This window comes from Microtus pennsylvanicus, chromosome 6 (assembly GCF_037038515.1).
Source record: "Microtus pennsylvanicus isolate mMicPen1 chromosome 6, mMicPen1.hap1, whole genome shotgun sequence".
Lineage (NCBI taxonomy): Eukaryota > Metazoa > Chordata > Mammalia > Rodentia > Cricetidae > Microtus > Microtus pennsylvanicus.
Window position 1 is genome coordinate 55,329,861 of NC_134584.1, and position 18,068 is coordinate 55,347,928.

At 41.0% G+C, this 18,068-nt stretch overlaps 1 protein-coding gene across 1 annotated transcript in view; it reads left to right on the plus strand.

Moving 5' to 3' along the window:
• Positions 1 to 4,801: 4,801 nt before the first annotated feature.
• Aggf1 (angiogenic factor with G-patch and FHA domains 1) overlaps positions 4,802 to 18,068 on the plus strand; it is a 30,690-nt gene continuing 17,423 nt past the window's right edge. The window contains exons 1-8 of the mRNA XM_075976291.1: positions 4,802 to 5,131; positions 8,012 to 8,114; positions 8,865 to 9,058; positions 10,346 to 10,510; positions 11,713 to 11,901; positions 15,222 to 15,543; positions 16,397 to 16,508; positions 16,851 to 16,902. Coding sequence (XP_075832406.1) covers positions 4,937 to 5,131; positions 8,012 to 8,114; positions 8,865 to 9,058; positions 10,346 to 10,510; positions 11,713 to 11,901; positions 15,222 to 15,543; positions 16,397 to 16,508; positions 16,851 to 16,902 — 1,332 coding nt within the window. The 5' untranslated portion in view covers positions 4,802 to 4,936. The remainder of the gene's footprint in view (positions 5,132 to 8,011; positions 8,115 to 8,864; positions 9,059 to 10,345; positions 10,511 to 11,712; positions 11,902 to 15,221; positions 15,544 to 16,396; positions 16,509 to 16,850; positions 16,903 to 18,068) is intronic.

Consider the following 18,068-nt stretch of genomic DNA (forward strand, 5'->3'; position numbering starts at 1 on the left):
TGGGTCAGCCCATGCAATCCTCTTCCTATCTCTCCTATAGACAGGTGACCTATGTCATTCTACCCAGATGCCCTTCTGAATCCCTTGTTCTTTTTATCTCTCTTTTCACTCATGATAGCTCAAGCCCCAGATGCAGATCCTGACTCGAGCTAAGCAAGGATTTTACAATTAGCATACATCCCTGTCTTAGTTAGGGTGTCTGTTGCTATGAAGAGACACCATGACCACAGCAACTCTTACAAAGTTGAGGGTGGCTCACAGTTTCAGAGGTTCAGTCCATTATCATCATGACGAGGAGCATGGTTGTGTGCAGGCAGATGTGGTATTGGAGCTGAGAGTGCTGCATCTTGTAGGCAACAGGAAGTCAACTGACTGTCACACCGATAAAGTTTGAAAAAAAAGACCTCAAAGCCCACCCCTACAGACACACTTCCTCTAACAAAGCCACACCTCCTAATAGTACCACCTACTTTGGGGGCTATTTTCTTTCAAACCACCACTATGGTTAACCTTCATTTTGGTTTCAGAGACAGGTATTTTGCTATACTGACCAGGCAGGCTTTGAACTCCTAAGACTGAGATCCTCCTGTTCCTGCCTCCTGAATAGCTCAGAGGACAGGTGTGAGCCACCACTTTCAACTTGGTAATTTTTTGAAATGCTTATAAAATTGTAACATGAACATATAAGATTTTCGGGTATGGGTAAACAAAGGGGGTCACCTGGTTTGGCTTCCATTATCTTTACTTCGGTATTTAACATTACACTCATCAATTCCTTTCTTAAACTTCCAGGGAAAGAAACAGGTAATGGTCAATTGACCAAAGTAATGTGGCACCATTAATCACTGCTATGGAAATGTTATGAGTCCCCAGATATCCTTATGTGACATCCAGCAGTAAGCTTGGTAGCGGAGAATTTGCTATCCACTGATCCAATATAAATCACTGCAGGTGGCTATTCATTAAATTCCAAATTCATGACTCCCTAAGTGAAATTAGATATAAATCAGGCTGTGCTGGGTGGACAACATTCCATGGCTGGGAATTGTGGTGGTATCTCAGCTGTTTGGACTCCATCTGGTGAGACTCACAGGCACCTGCCATGGCTCTCAATCATGCCCAGCATCTGTTCGCTATTGCTGCCTATAAAACCCCCCAGAGCCCAGTGGACTTTGTCTCTTATCACTCAATTCTCCTAAGCCGGCCCAGGAGTGACATGGAGGTGGACCGATCACCATCAGCACTGCTAATGCTTCTCGGGTTTCCCAGGAGCCTCTGTGCTATCAGGGCTAAGTGGGGACAGATCTCAGTGGGGACAGATCTGCTCCTGTGTCTCTCAGCTTTCTCCTGAGACCAGCAGACATGCCTGAGCCTCTTCTACCCACAGTGATTGCAGGATACTCAGGTGCCAGCAGAATCTCCAACCTCTTGTCTGTTCTGGCACATCCTCTTCTATTGTGCAGGCATACATGCAGGCAGAACTCTGTATATATAATAAATAAATAAATAAACAAAAAAGAAAAGATAAAAATAAAAATGTTATCTTCCTATTTTTTTGAGGTAGTCTCTGTAGCATGAGTTCTAATTATTCTTAATAATAAAAACTCAAGAGTCAGATATAGGAGTGAAGGCTGAGAGATCAGAGAAGCAGAGCAGTTGGTCACTAGAGTTCTTACCTCTACCAATGCTCGGACCAAATGATACTGTGGGCAGACTGTCTCTTCAGATGGTACTGCTCCTCAGACTGCATCCTCAGACTGCACTGAGCTCCTGTCTCCTCCCGCCTTGAATTCCTCTCTCCACCCAGGCAAATCACTCCTGTCTCCACCTCTCCAGTGCTGGGATTAAAGGCGTGGTATCCCAAGTACTAGGATCACCTTTGTGTGAGCTCTGTTTCTCTTTCAGACTGGATCAGTTTCTTGCAGCCCAGGGTGGCCTTGAACTAACAGAGCCAGCTGCCTCTGTCTCCCAAGTGTTGGGATTAAAGGTGTGCACCACTACTGCCTAGTCTCTAGTGGCTTGCGTATCTCTACACTCTGATCTTCAGGTAAGCTTTATTTGTCAAAACAAAAACAAAATATCACTACAAGTCTCACTATGTAGCCCAGACCTCAAACTTTCCATCCTCCTGCCTCAGCCTCCCAGGACTGAGATTACAGGTAAGTAATACACACCTGCCTGTTTTTCTCATTTGAAATTTTGATTTTTTTAAAATTAAAAATGATTTTATGTATATACATGTGAGTCTCCTTGTCTGTATGTGTACACATGCACACCACACCCTTTAAAGGGCTGTGAGTTCGAGGCCAGCCTGGTCTACAGAGTGAGTGCCAGAACAGCCAGAGTGGTTACACAGAGATGCCTTGTCTTGAAAAGATGGGGGAGGGAGGAGGAGGGGAGAAAGGGAGAGAGAGAAAGAGAAAGAGTGAGAGAGAGAGGCGGGGGGGGGGGAATCCATCATTCCATCATCAGGGACAGAATCCAGAGTTAGAGTCAGAAACATAAGGCTGATTGTAGTTCACAGACGGAGCCATGGTTGTAGCCATGCAGTAGAGGTCCTATCTGGGAAATTCTGGAACAGGAGAATCTGAACATGCTTACAGCCCACACATGATGACACCAGGTGAAGCAGAGAACCCAAGCCCAGCTCTTTGTATCTTATTGTTGTTACTGCTCTTCTTTGAGACAGAATTTTGCTATGCTGCCCAGGCTGAACAAGAACTCAAGATCCTGCTGCCTCAGCTTCTCTTGCCATGTATCCTCGGCAGCCCAGGAGCTTACTCTGTTTCAGGCTTGTGTCAACCCAGCTGCCTTCATCTTCTGAGGACTTGGATTACAGGCATGAGTCACCACATTGGAAGAAATTATACAAAATGAAAAATAGATATTTCCATCTAGTTTTTAATTTTTTTCATTGTATATAGTCATTGTACATGATACTATGTTCCATAAAGACATTTTTATACATTTTCTACATCAAGCATATTCCTTCCCTTACCATCGCCTCACTTCTCTCCCTCATTAATCCCTTACATTTCCCTCCCTCCTCCTCCCTCCCTCCTCCTCCTCCCTTCCTCCCTTCCTTCCTTCCTTCCTTCCTTCCTTCCTTCCTTCCTTCCTTCCTTCCTTTTTTCTTTCTGTTCTTTTTTGTTGTTGTTTTGTTTTTCAAGACAGGGTTTCTCTGTGTAAGAGCCCTGATTGTCTAGAACTCACTTTGTAGCCCAGGCTGGCCTTGAACTCACAGAGTTCTCTGCCTCCTTAGTGCTGGGATTAAAGGCTTGTGCCACCACCACCCAGCTTGCTTCTACTTTCTTGTCATAGATGATAATTATCTCTATATTTATATTTTATTAATTTTATATCTAGATAATAATACTATGTCACAGATAGAGAAATGATTTTTTTGAATCAATATAAAACCTAGGAACCACATGTAAGAAAAACCACACGATATTTGCTTTTCTGGAACTGGGTTAATTCCCTTAACACGATCATCTCCAGTTGTATGCATTATCCTCCAAATAACATAATTTATTCTTCATTGTTGAATATATATATATGCCATATTTTTCTTAATTCTCAATGTGAGACCGAAACTGGAGCAATATACTTTGCAGGTGAAGGGTTCTGTTTGCAGTTAAGACAGTTAAGAACAAGTTCCTGTTTGTCCTGCGTTAAGTCCTTGCAACTTAGTTTCTTTTTGTAATTTAGAATAAGTTTCTGTTTCTTAGATCTGATGTGAACTATTTGCAACGTTCCTTCCCTTTTATTGTATTATTCTAATGATGTATAACGTCTAATTCCCTTGCCTGTATGAACACCTGATGTCTCCTTTAAAAGGAACTTCAAGAGGCCAGCAGGGGCTGCTCTCTCAAATCCCAATTTAGGGCATGACAGCCATCTGGCCAATCCCAAATGCACCCCAAAATACAGCTTGCTTTAATTGAACAACTGTGGATTTGGTCTTTTCCCCTTGTGACCCTCAGATTTTACATTAATACTGCTGATGGTCAACTTTGCCTGCTTCTGTAGTTAGCTATTGTAATTACTGCAACAAGTTTCTCTGTGATGTTGACTTGGAATCAGGAGTGGTATAGCTGGGTTACATGGTTACTTTGTATAAAAATAAGTATTTTTATTCAGATTTTTTAAAAAGGCATCCTGTACAACCAAAGCAATTATATAGTTGTATTATGAGAACAGACTAATACTCAAATGGGAAAGACAGAGATCTCAAAAGTAGACTTTTAGATAGATAGAGGACCCAGAGAGATGACAACGGTGGTCTGCAAAAAGCTATGCAAAGGACACGGTCTTAACAAAACCATGTGTGAATCCCGGTAGTCCCGGCAGAGCACGAACAGTCAAAGTTCACATTGTAAGGAAAATAGAAGAAGCTGCGGCTTTCGATTAGGAAACATTTCGCGAATCTGACTCAAAATCCTAGATTACAAAACAAAGGAAACAACAGGAAGTAAAGATACAGACTGCTGTTGGGCTACATAAATACTAATCTGTAAACTGCAATTTCTAGGCCACCAGGGATGGATAACTGCACACCTGCGCTACTAGACCCTTCTAGCTTCCCGTCGCTTCCTTTTCCCGCCTTGGCCCCACCCACCTCAGGCTCAGCGTTTCCGGCCCAGCCCGGAACTAGAGCGCTTCCGGTTGGTCCTCTGTTTCCCCGGCTCCTCCGAGTCTGTCACCAGGCAGGTGTCCTGGCTCACGGCCGCGCGGACCGGACGGGCTCGGCTTCGTCCCCCAGCTCGTAGCCCCGTTCGCCGACTTCGGGGCGCCATGGCCGGGGCCCGCCGCGGCAGGCCGGGCGTGAGGCCGCCTCTCGCTGCTCGCGCGCTCCCGTGGCCGCTGGGCCGGCGGGCACCGGTGTCGGCGTGAGCAGCCCTCGGGCGCCCGCGGATCCCGCGCTCACGGCCGCATGGCATCCGAGGCGCCTTCGCCGCCGCCCGCCTCTCCCGAGCCGGAGCTGGCGCAGCTAAGGCGGAAGGTGGAGAAGTTGGAGCGCGAGCTGCGGAGCTGCAAGAAGCAGGTGCGGGAGGTGGAGAAGCTGCTGCAGCACACGGAGCGGCTGTACCGGAGCGCCGAGAGCAGTAACCAGGAACTCCGCACGCAGGTGCGCGCTCCGCCGGGGCCAGAGCTTCTCTATGAAGTCTTTGAGATCAGTAAAGCCCAGAGCTGTTAAAAACCCCGAATACCTTCGGAGCCCGCTGAAAAGTGCAAGCTAATTTGGACGACTGTCTCAGAGCAGGCGTGAATGAATTCGGGCACGGGCTACTCGGTCTAGATTCCTGACCCACTGACGATGGGGCGTGTTTGTTTATTTATTTTTCTAGGTCACGTTTGAGTTTTGGTTGGGCGAAGGCTCACTTGGGCCTCGAGCTCGCCGTGGAGGATGACCTTGAAGTTCGGTGTTTGAACAGGCCTCCACTTCCCAAGTGCTGGGATTGCTTATAAAATCTGGTTGATTAATAGCATGCAGCGGAGGTTACACAATTTATTTTACACACAGTTGAACATATTGTCTTGGATTCATTTGTAGAGAGGTAAACCTGTCTACAGGTAAACACATACTAGTAGTATGTAGTAAATACTAGTAGTGTGTTTCATCTTCATAACCTATAGTAAGGATAAATACTTGACAGTGGTGCTTAAAAAATATTTTTAGCTTGACCATTGAATAGTTGCATATTATCCTAACAAGTTATTTCCAGATACTTAATTTCAAGTTAATATGTTCTCCATAATTTAATGCTTAATAAAACTACATCTCCAGGGTAGATACTGAAATGTCCTCAAACTTTGCCATACTATTCTTTTTTGGATTTTCGAGACAGGATTTCTCCGTAGCTTTTGGTTCCTGTCCTGGAACTAGCTTTTGTTGACCAGGCTGGCCTCAAACTCACAGAGATCCACCTGCCTCTCCCTCCCGAGTGCTGGGATTAAAGGCGTGCGCCACCACTGCCCGGTTGCCATACTATTCTTTATGTGGTGTGTGTGTGTGTGTGTGTGTGTGTGTGTGTGTGTGTGCGCGCGCGCGCGCGGCGCGCATGCGCACGTGTGTGCATATGTGTGTTGGTATATTCCTACCTGTGTGTACATGAAAGCCAGAAAGAGACATGAGGTGTCCTCTCTTCTCCCTCATATCTTTGAGACAGGGTCTCTTCCTTCACCAGGACTTGACTCTTTTGGCTAGTCTGGCAGCCAGCAATGCTCACGGATCCTCCTGGCTCTACCACCCACAGTTCTGATGTTACAGATGTGCTGGAGACCAAGCCAGCTTCTTCTTGGGCACAGCAAGTGCTCTTATCCACGACCCCCTTTCTCTCTCTCCAGTCCCTGGCATAGTATTGTTAAACGAGCTCAGAAACTAGCTGCTGGGTTGAGATGACTTCTGTACCCATTCTTTAGAGTTACACTTCTAATTTCTAGCCTAGAAATATTTAGGCTAGTTTGGATAGTGTGTAGAGATATGTCAGGGGTGGGGGAAGGAGGGAGGGAGAGAGATGCTACCTTCTAGTCAGCATTCACTTCATTCATTCCCTTCTAGGAGGGTGGGGTGTGGCTCTCTATCTTCCCAAATGTTTGAGTAAGTTTCTTCTGGAGCAGTGACTAAGGGATGACCTAATCCATAATATATGCTGGTTTGGGGCTTAACAAGCCTTTCACAAGTTACTTTGTCTCTTAAGATATTTCGTGTGTAACATTGACATCAGGACAACTAATCTGTAAAGCAGTTGTGTAAATTAAGACATTCCTCAAAATTCCTGTGTAAATGTGGTAGATGCTAAGTATTCCAGTTCATAGCTGTGATGGTGGCAGGCAGGCAGCACCAGGGCGAGGCCCTCGGCCTTCTAGGGTAGGGAGTGAATGACAGGGATGAATCTGAGAGCCAGGGCCTCCTTCCTTAACAGTTTTCACTAATTTGTTTTCCTTGGCCCGGTTCTAGTCTTAGTAGTAAGAGCAGATCTCACAATTCATAAAGTGCCTAGGTGAACCTCTATGTGTTTAAGCTTACTGGTCATCAAATATTTAGCAGCTTTTTCATTGGTTTCTTGCATACAACACAGATTGATCTCCTGTCTGACTGATGAAGTACATGGATTGAGGCAGTTCTCATCCACTCACTGGCATGTTCACACTGTTCCGTTCTGCTGTAGTTATTTGTGATAGGAACAGAGGATAGAGTACATACAGCATACAGATAGCATTGCTATATTGAAGTAAGTAACTCCGTGTCACTGAGTGGTAGAGAATTCAGATGAAACCGTGTAATTTTGAAGCAAGAACTGTTGGCCTTTGAGACTATGAGAATAAACCTTTGCTTTGTTTTTTCCATGCTAGGGGTAGAACTTGCCTGTATTTGTATTTGAACTGTATTTAGTTTGACTTTTCTTTCTACATTGCTGGAGACTGAGTCTAGGATCACTGGGCAGGTATCCACACCAAGCTCTGCCCCTAGAGTTTTGGAGGGATGATTTTTGAACGGTTTGCCTTTTTTTTTTCTTTTTTTTTAAGGGCAGGGTCTTACTGTGTAGCCCTGGCTGGCTTTGAAAACTCAGCGAGCCACCTGTTGGATTGAAAGGCCTGGCCCACCGTGCCCTGCTGTGATTTGAGTGTTTTCCTAGGAGTATGAAAACATCCTGAGTGGGTTACAGAGGCATGCAGAGTTTGGTTTTAACTATCTGGGAGGCTGAAGTAAGAGGATTTGTTGAGCCTTTGAGTTTGTTATTGGCCTGTTGTGCAAAATAATGAGATCTGTGTTAAAAAAGGAAGGAGAAAAGCAGGGTGGGGGAGATGAGAAAAGTCAAAAGTAAAGCCAAACCATAACCTGTGAATTGTGGGGTCACCAAAAAGGAACCGTCTGCTTTGGGCCCAGCTCCACAACTTCTACCAGGAAACATGCCCTGCGGTGTCATGAGAATGATAGCGAGCACTGTGTGTGTTACTGGATTGCTGTATGGTTTATTTTCCCTAAAGCTTTGCTTCCTTTCAGGTGGAAGAGCTCAGTAAAATACTCCACTGTGGGAGAAATGAAGATAGTAAGACGTCTGATGTAGAAGTCCAGACAGAGAACCAGGCTCCTTGGTCAATTTCAGGTATTCGTGTCTAGTTTATGACATGCAGAAGTTGGATTTCTTTAAAAGTAAGACAGACATAATGTGTAAATATGAACTCTGATAACACTGATTTTTCTCTATATCACTTGGTTATTTTTGTTTGTTTTGGTCAATTTATGGTGACAAAATGGAAATATAGTATGTCTGTAATTTCTTTAATGTCTATATGTTTTCAGTGCTATACTAAGTATTCTGTACTTGTTGCTTGAGTCGAGTTTTTCAATATGGAAATAAAGCTAGCCTGGAACTTGCTGGGTAGCTCAGAGTGGCTTCATTCTTATCAACCTCCTGCCTCAGGCTCTCCAGTACTGGGAAAATCCTCCTCCCCACCTTACTGATCATAATTAATGATTTGCCAGTCAGTAAACCACCTCTGTCTCTCTCCCCTTTTAATCTGGTCTGGCCTGTGGCCAGGTTTAATGGGTGCTGTTTTGTGCTAGATACTCAGTGTTTCAATGGGTGCTGTTTTGTGCTAGATACTCAGTGTTTCAATGGGTGCTGTTTTGTGCTAGATACTCAGTGTTTCAATGGGTGCTGTTTTGTGCTAGATACTCAGTGTTTCAATGGGTGCTGTTTTGTGCTAGATACTCAGTGTTTCAATGGGTGCTGTTTTGTGCTAGATACTCAGTGTTTCAATGGGTGCTGTTTTGTGTTCACTACGCAGGGTTTGCAATTAGCCATTAAACTTCTTCCATACACCCATCAGCCGTTTCTGTGTCTTTGCTACAGATTACTATTACCAGGCGTATTACAATGATGATAATCTTCTCAGTAAAGAGACGGAACCAACTGCACAGCAGAGTCAGTATGTTGAAGCTTCCACTAACGACGAGTCACAAGTAGACAGTGATAGTCATGCTGGTACTGACGGAACAGACTGTGTTAAATGTGGACAAGAGGATCCTTTCGTCTCTGATTCACAGGTAATAAAAGGCTAACCATGAAATGTGGGCCCAGGAATTTATCCTTAAATTGCTTATGGAGAAAGACAGAATTCCTTGATCCACTGTGATGGACACAGGAGTTATAAACAGTATTACCCATGATGATGCAAAGAGTATCGGTTTTGTTTTGTCTTTTGAAATAAAAGTTTTTCTTTGTTGCTCAGGTTGTTCTTGAACCCCTGAGCTCAGTTGTCCTACCTCAGCCTCCAGTGTATTATTTGTATCTATACATTCAGCTATGGTTGCTAGAAAACAGAACTGGGAATGTGTTTTTAGTTGTGATTGTTTTTCTGTTAGATTACATAACTAAAGGACTATGTGTCAGTCTATCTTAACTCAGTCCGTAAACCCTGGAGCTCAGTGAGATGACCCAGGAGGTTAAGGTGCTTGTTGTACGAGCCTGGCAGCCTGAATCCAGTTTCTAACCCTGGAACCTCCTCAAGGGCACACGGTTTTGACCTTGACCTCCGTGTGCTTGTGGTGGTCCTCACATCCACAGTCACACATTACAGGAAAGCTTCGAAGGACTCTGGACACAAGGACAGTATTGGGTTTTATACTTTATATGTAAAGTGTCTTATCTTGACACGGGATCTCACGATGTTGCCACACAATTTGGCACAAACTGTCCTCACACCTGAGCCTGCCAAGTACTGAGTGCTATAGGTGTATGTCCCCAAACTGGCTATACCTGGAAGTAAAAGGCAGCTTTCTCTCTTCCTCCCTCACCTGCTAGCTTCAGGGCCTTTATATTAAGTGCCTCAGCATTATTTAGAGTTTTCCTGAATTTGGTTTTACAGTGTTTGAATTATGAACCTTTATCTGATATATCTCATTTAAGCTAGAGTTTTCTCCTCCATCTCTAGTTTTAAAATACTTTTATCTTTGAACATATTTAACAACTGCATCATTGTTTAAGGAGTATTTCATAGTCTCTGCTTCCCTGTGTTATCAAACATTTAACTTTGAATAATTGTTATCATCTTACTTTAGTGGTTTTAAAACTCAGACAAGATTCTGAGGGTAAACTCAGCATCTGCCTCTCATGTGCAGTGTCCTGTCTGATCCTCAGCACTGCAAAACAAAACAAAAAAAATTCAGAGTCAAGGTTAAATTGAAAAATACTTGAAAATATTTTTTAAAAAATGGTTCAGATTATATTGATGGCTATCTATTCCCATTACAAACTGAAAACAAACTGAAACACGGCTCTAAGTCCTGCACCTTAGATTTGCTGTGTCACTTGGTGTGATTCTGTCTCATCAGGAGAGTGCCTCCGTGTTAGCCACCGAGGGCTCGGCCTTGGAAGGCTCCTCGCTAGCTGAGAGCCTGAGAGCTGCAGCAGAAGCCGCGGTGTCGCAGACCGGCTTTACTTACGACGAGAACACGGGATTGTATTTTGACCACAGCACTGGTTTCTATTATGATTCTGTGAGTATCTCAGATCTTTTCAATTCCACACTGTTGTATTCTTAGTTGCCTGAGAGCAAAAATTAAGACCAAGCTGAAGTAAGAAAAGTAAGAATTGGTATTTAAAAATTATGCCTGTGGGCTGAGGAGTGGGCTCCCATCCCTGAAGTTCATTCTTCCTGTGGTCTTGTATGTTAATGATGGTGTCTGTCGTTTTTAAAATTTGGTTAAGGGGGCTGAGAGATGGCTCAGCGGTTAGGAGCATTGCCTGCTCTTCCAAAGGTCCTGAGTTCAATTCCCAGCAACCACATGGTGGCTCACAACCATCTGTAATGAGGTCTGGTGCCCTCTTCTGGCCTTCAGGCATACATGCAGACAGAATATTGTATACATAATAAAATTTGGTTGACTGTAAATGGAGATATCTTTCATTTCAAATATTTTTTTTCCTTTTTTTTTTAAAACAATCTTTTTTTTTTTTTTTTTTTTTTGGTTTTTCGAGACAGGGTTTCTCTGTGGTTTTGAAGCCTGTCCTGGAACTAGCTCTTGTAGACCAGGCTGGTCTCGAACTCACAAAGATCCGCCTGCCTCTGCCTCCCAAGTGCTGGGATTAAAGGCGTGCGCCACCACCGCCCGGCCATTTCAAATATTTTTGTTTTTCAGTGTTTTATTTTCTTTGCTCGTTTTCCTTCAAAGAAAAAAATAGAAAATTAGTGAAGATAGTTGTTTCCCAGTTTCTTACAAGTTACCCCTCCCCAAATTTCTTTATTTTTTATTATTAAATGTTGAAGGTCGGATTTTTTTTTTTTTTGTATTGTTAAGAGGTTTGGGAGTTTGGTACCAGGTTGATTTCATTTTCAGCTCTCTGATCTGTGCCTTAATTTCCATGCCTTCAAAACAGGTCCTTTGATTCTTTTGCTAATGTGGTCAGTTGGACCATATGAAATTGCTATTTCTTATAAAGCAAAACACCGTAAACAATGACAGTTTCATTTGATGCAATTAAGATTAATTTTTTCTTACTAAGGAAAACAGAGCAGTTATTAATTAATAAAATATTTTTGAAAATTTAAGGTTTTTTTTAAATTCATTATTTCCTAAAAATACTATACTTGATAAAACAAATATATTCACTAGATTGGAATGTGTTTGACATTTTTGTTTATTTTTCTATTCTGTTTCATTATACATGAATAAAACTTACATTTTCTTGACTTTGAAAGGAAAACCAGCTATACTATGATCCTTCCACTGGGATTTATTACTATTGCGATGTGGAAAGTGGTCGATACCAATTTCACTCTCGAGTAGATTTACAGCCTTACCAGACAGCCAGCACAAAACCAAGCAGAGATAAAAAGCTGAAGAAGAGAAGAAAGGAGCCAGGATCTTGTACAGCAAATGACGAAAGGGTAATGCTTTCTTAATTTTAATATTTTACAGTGCTATAATATCACAAAATAAGTCACTAGAAGTAGGTGTTTTATAAATTTGGAGGAGATTTAAGATACTTAAAATGTTTTACATGCTGAGCCATTTATCCAGCCTCTTTTGTTTTTTGGAAAGAGGTTGACCAGAAATCTTTAAGATGTTTTATTTTCATTAGGTAGAGAATGTATTTCTAGTAATTTATGTTTCAAAAAATTAAGACAATTTCTTTGCATAATTAATGCAACTGTATGTATAAGAAATGGGGGGACAGGGGCCTGGGATGTACCTTAACTTTGGAAAGTTTATTATGTTCCATGTGTAAGGCCCTGAGCTGGATCCCTGGCATTGCAGAAATCATGGCAAGTGCAGTAAAGAAATTAAGACTGATGGAATGAGACTTTGGTTAATTAAGAACATGATGACGTAGCTAGCAGTGGTGGCTTTAATCCAGCCCTCAGGAGGCAGAGGCAGGTGGATCTCTGTGATTTTGAGGCCAGCCTGGTCTATAAAGTGAGTTCCAGGACAGCCAGGATTGTTACATGGAGAAACTGTGTCTTGGAAAACAAACAAACAAACAAAACAAAGAACATGTAAAGGAAAAAAAATTATATAAGACTGAAGGGAATTTTAAAATCAGTTAGGAAACCATAGTACTTAAAGTATTATGAATGCTCTTCTCTTATTTCTGCCCCCTGGATGGCTGAGGTTGGTGGTGTGGGGGTGTGTTTACTACACTCACATTGTTTGAATTGTGTGCTTTGGGAATTTTATCTCATATTTTCTAAACCCAAAGAATTTACTTAAAATAAATTCTGTCAATACTTGGAAGTAAGATTCTGTTGGTATTATTTTCTGTTCTCAATGTGTTTTCTCTTTGGAATAAAAAAGTATGTTAGTGAATTACTAGTAATTTCTTTGGGATGTCCATTGTAGTGCCTTGTCCTGGTTACTAGAGTCTAAACGTTGAAGGGCGGGACTATAAAAGCCCTCTTCCTAGCAGGAAGAGGAGTGAGAAGGAGCTGTGAAGCATTCCAATAATGCCCTTCCTTTTTAAGATACTCTCTCCTCACTTCTTACAGATGAGGACGTGTGGAAGGAAGGCAACGGGGCAGGTATTGGGGAAAATATTTATGTATAGACATATAAAAATATATGCAAATATATGCACGCATACATATATGTGTTTATGGATGTATGCGTATGCGTATATTTACATATACATATATGTACACACATGCACGTGCACAGATGTGCTTCATTTTCTTGTCTCTTATTAGGTGTTGATCTAAAAGTCTATACCAGGAAATTCCTATGAAAAGTGCCTCCAACAGTTTGATTTATTTTCTCTTTTATGTTTTCCAAGAAGTGATGATGATGATGATGATGATGATGATGATGATGATGATAAAAATAAAGAACAGAAGATTGGAACATGCTTTTTTTAAGTGTAGACATAGCTAAGATATTTTTAATCTAATTTACATGGCCCCTGATAGCTTTTTAGCTCCTTGCCCTTGCTTTTGCCCTTGGGGAGTTTGTATTGCTGGGATATATATAGTTTATCACACTGCAAATGCTCAGCCTGTCTCCAAACTCTATTTATGCTGCTATTAGAAATATGCTGTCATCGTTTATAAAATTACGTCTGAACTCTCTTGGTTATTTGCAGCATGGCAGAAAGAGAAATGAGTGTTATGTTCCAAAGGGAGAGAGAGTGATTCCTCTGTGCTTCTCAGTCTAATACTGTATTGTCTGCTGTGCAGAATGGTGCCTAGAGTTAGTGACTGGAAACTGAGCCCGGGACCTGTGCGTATTAGACACACACCTCACTGCCGAGCCGTGTCCCTAGCCCATGTATTATATTCTCTGAAAGTCACTGTCAGAATAAACTGTGTTACGACCACAAAAAGTGTGTAATGCACATGCTCATTGGCTTGATTTAGTCATTATACATACTTTAGAATGTATGTAATGATTTAGTCCTCATTCTATACATACTTTAGAATGTATGTAATGATTTAGTCCTCATTCTATACATACTTTAGAATGTATGTAATGATTTAGTCCTCATTCTATACATACTTTAGAATGTATGTAATGATTTAGTCCTCATTCTATACATACTTTAGAATGTATGTAATGATTTAGTCCTCATTCTATACATACTTTAGAATGTATGTAATGATTTAGTCCTCATTCTATACATACTTTAGAATGTGTGTAATGATTTAGTCCTCATTCTATACATACTTTAGAATGTGTGTAATGATTTAGTCCTCATTCTATACATACTTTAGAATGTGTGTAATGATTTAGTCCTCATTCTATACATACTTTAGAATGTTTGTAATGATTTAGTCCTCATTCTATACATACTTTAGAATGTATGTAATGATTTAGTCCTCATTCTATACATACTTTAGAATGTATGTGATGATTTAGTCCTCATTCTATACATACTTTAGAATGTATGTGATGATTTAGTCCTCATTCTATACATACTTTAGAATGTATGTAATGAAAATACACACTTTTAATTTGTTAATTAAAAATAGTTTGTTCATTTTTTATAAAGCATGCCAAAAATTAGTAGTAAAAGGTTTATGGTGGACAGGTTGAACTTTTAGAATTAAAGGCATATGAATAACTCGTTTGTATTTTAAGTTTTTGTGTGTTTTTAATGTAGCTATCTCTAAACTGTTCAGTTTTGCCAAAATCTCAATTTTGATAACATTGGTTATTTATGTTAGTGTTGTTTATTAAATTATTTCTGTGTTTTATGTACACTGTGTTATTTAAAAACTCAAAATAAAAATTTAGAGTTGATACATTCTCAAGTTTCACGCTATTTAGTAAGGGAGCCACTAGTTACATGTGGCTAGTGCAGGTCCTATGTAGGAGGATATTCTGTATTTGCAAGATTTTAAAATCATGTTACAAAAGTAAATATACTTTTTTTAAAGTTTTTAAATGTGAGTAGTACAAAGTTTAGAAGTACAAATAGAAGTTACATTACATCTTTTTTACACAGCTTTTTTATAGGCTAGTACACAAGCCACATAGTAGGTAATGAGGGCCTGGGCTGGGAATATTGGGCCTTGAGAATGGATGGAGGCTGTGGAGTGGCCAGCACTTGGATGTTGTCCCATGTGACGCTTTGCTGGGTATCAACAGTGGATGTTAAGTTCTAACAGCAGACTCCTGTTCTGTTGCTGTCCTGTATCCTCCCGCAGTCAATGGAATTCGATAGAGTGCTCTAAGATGGCAGTGTTGTCACTACTTGCTGCTTTCCTCTGTCTAGGATTTGAGTTCAGAAGATCAGAAAGTCTGCAATGTTGACTATATAAACTGCAGCGAGGAAGACAATTCTGCAAATGTGAAAAAGAAGGCCAGAACAGACACTCACCACAGAAGTAGTCCCTTAATGCCTGCTCTTCCCGTTAGTGGAGGCACTGTGGAGTCTCCTGGAGATGATAATTCAGCGTCATCTAAGGATGAGAAAATTAGAGAGAGTGAGAGTGAACCAGAAGAAGGTGAGATTACAGACTCTCAGAGTGAGAACAGTTACGATGAAGACAGTACCAGTGAGAACAAGGAATCCTCAGAAGACTCAGAGGAGGAAGGTATGCAAGGAAATAATACACAGTGGCCATAAAAAAGCAAAACTGCTGTCGGATAGCTGACAGGGCGCCCAGTTATTTTGATGACACTGGAAATTATGAGAATAATTCTTAGTCGGTTTTTAGAAGGCAAGTCCTGAGAAAATGATCACTGTGTTAAGAAAGCCGCATTGTATTGAAAGGCTTCCACTGAACACAAGACTAAACTCCCTCAGTTCTAAGACAGGTTAAGGCTGTGCTGCTCATGTCTGCTTTTGCAGTTGGACAGGAAAAGTAAATGGCCATTAAAAGCATAGCTCATGAAGTCAATCTCATAGGAATTACGGTCATTCTAACCTTTTTGCTTGATATGAAGATGCAAAACACTATAATTATAAACACAAATTATACTTAAATTTGTTCTATAATAATAGTCATGATAGTCTTACATGTCAGTGTATATATATGTATGTACATATATATGCTTGGGTATGTATGTGTGTGTATACATATATGTATACACACACATACATAGTAGAATTTGAAAAGTTTTTTGCTTGTTGCTATACTGGCTATTGAACCAACATGCTGGGCAGTACTCTACTACTGAATTTGGACCTATGTGATTTTAGTTAGCTGTGTGAAAAATTAATTTTTTTCTTTTTGTTTTATTTGTTTTTGAGATAGGGTTTCTCTGTGTAACTGCCTTGGCTGTCCTGGAACTTACTCTGTAGACCAGGCTGGCCTTGAATTCATAGAGATCCACCTGTCTCTGCCTCCTGAATTCTGGGATTAAAGGTGTATGCTACCACTTCCCGATGAAAAATTAATTTCCATAACACTTAAATTAATGTTTATCCTCCTCTTACCTTGGTAGATGAAGAAAAAATTTGGCCCCCCTGTATTCGGGTGATTGTTGTTAGATCTCCAGTGTTGCAAACGGGCTCGCTTTTCATCATCACAGCTGTAAAGCCAGCCACGATTGGGAGGTAAGGGTGCTTCATATTGTTGTATATGAAAGTCTTCACTTAATTCACAAAATGGATGAGCTGCATTGTATTTCAAGCACTGTTCTATGTTCTCTGGAAACAAGACTAATGCCATATCTTCATCATAAGAAAGCACAGTTAAACAAAAAAAAAAATGATGTAAATAAACATTGTGGGGAAGATGCCAACTCTGATGTGTCAGTAAGGGCAATCCACAACTAGACCCCTGCGCTAGGCTTCCATTTAAACATCTGGTAGAAACATGCCTTGACCCTATCATTGACACTGCTGTGTTTGCACATGTTCCCCAAATCACTAAAGATCCTTTCCTTATTGCTGTAGGGAAAAGGATATGGAACATACTCTCCGAATCCCTGAAGTTGGCGTCAGTAAGGTAAGACCCTTTTTCTCAGTTGTAGACCTAAGAGGGAAAAAGGTGTGTGTGTGTGTCCTTAGCTTGTATTCCCGCACTTGGTCAGCAGAGGCAGGAGAGCTAAGAATCTGAGAACAGCCTTGACTACACAGTGAGTTCTGAATCAACCTGGGCTATATAACAAGATCTTCTATTTAAAAAAAAAAAAAAGAACCTAAAGTCATTTTAGTAGCAAACTTGACTTCTTTTTAACGAGAAGGTTAATAGTGTAGCAATAGTGGTGAAGGTAGTACCAGTTTGTTTCTTACAGTGTTTGAGAAACAAGTTCTTTATCACATTTTGAAAATTATGGAGCTTTTGTGTTTGTGTTTGGTTTAAGACAAGGTCTCTTGTAGCCCAGGCTAGCCTCAGACTCACTAAGTAGCAGAGTCTAGCCTTCTAGCCTTAACCTCCAGATCCTTCTACATCTACCTCCTAAGTAATAGGCCTGGCCACCATCCATGGCCAGGGATTATTGCTGTGTATCGCCACACCTGGCTAATTAGGTCCTTTTTAAGTTTGAAGCAGCAGTTACAAAGCATGGATTTAACTTAGATAGTGAATAGTAAAATAGTAACCCGTTTATTGAGTGAAGTAAATACGCTGCATTTTGTTTCAATTAAAAAATATTCAACTCTGATTCAAAGCATTTGCTTTGAACCCAAATGCTTTGCCACCCATGGATGATAACCTAGGATCCTGTTTCTTCTTTTCTCAAAGTTTCAGTGACTTCATGTTGTAACAGCAAAGGGTTGAGTTTTGTAAACAAACAATTGCACCTTTAAAATAGAGGGAAGGCTTAGCTTCTGGGACTCCTTATGCTCTGGGTTTCTAGTTGCATTTTTACTGTCTTTCTGTTATTGTTGAAAGTTGAACCCAGAGCTTTGTGAATAGTAGGCAAGTATCTGCCCCTATAATTCCCAACTTTATTTTTACTTAATGGAGTAATGTGAATCTTACAGAGACTTTCTGTATTTTTGTCTATTAAGACTAGAATTTATGCCAGGTGGTGGTGACACACACCTTTAATCCTAATACTCAGGAGGCAGAGACAAATAGATCTCTGTGAGTTCGAGGCCAGACAGGTCTTCATAGTGTGGTCTAGGATAGCTAAGGCTACAGAGAAAAACCCTGACTCAAAAAACTTA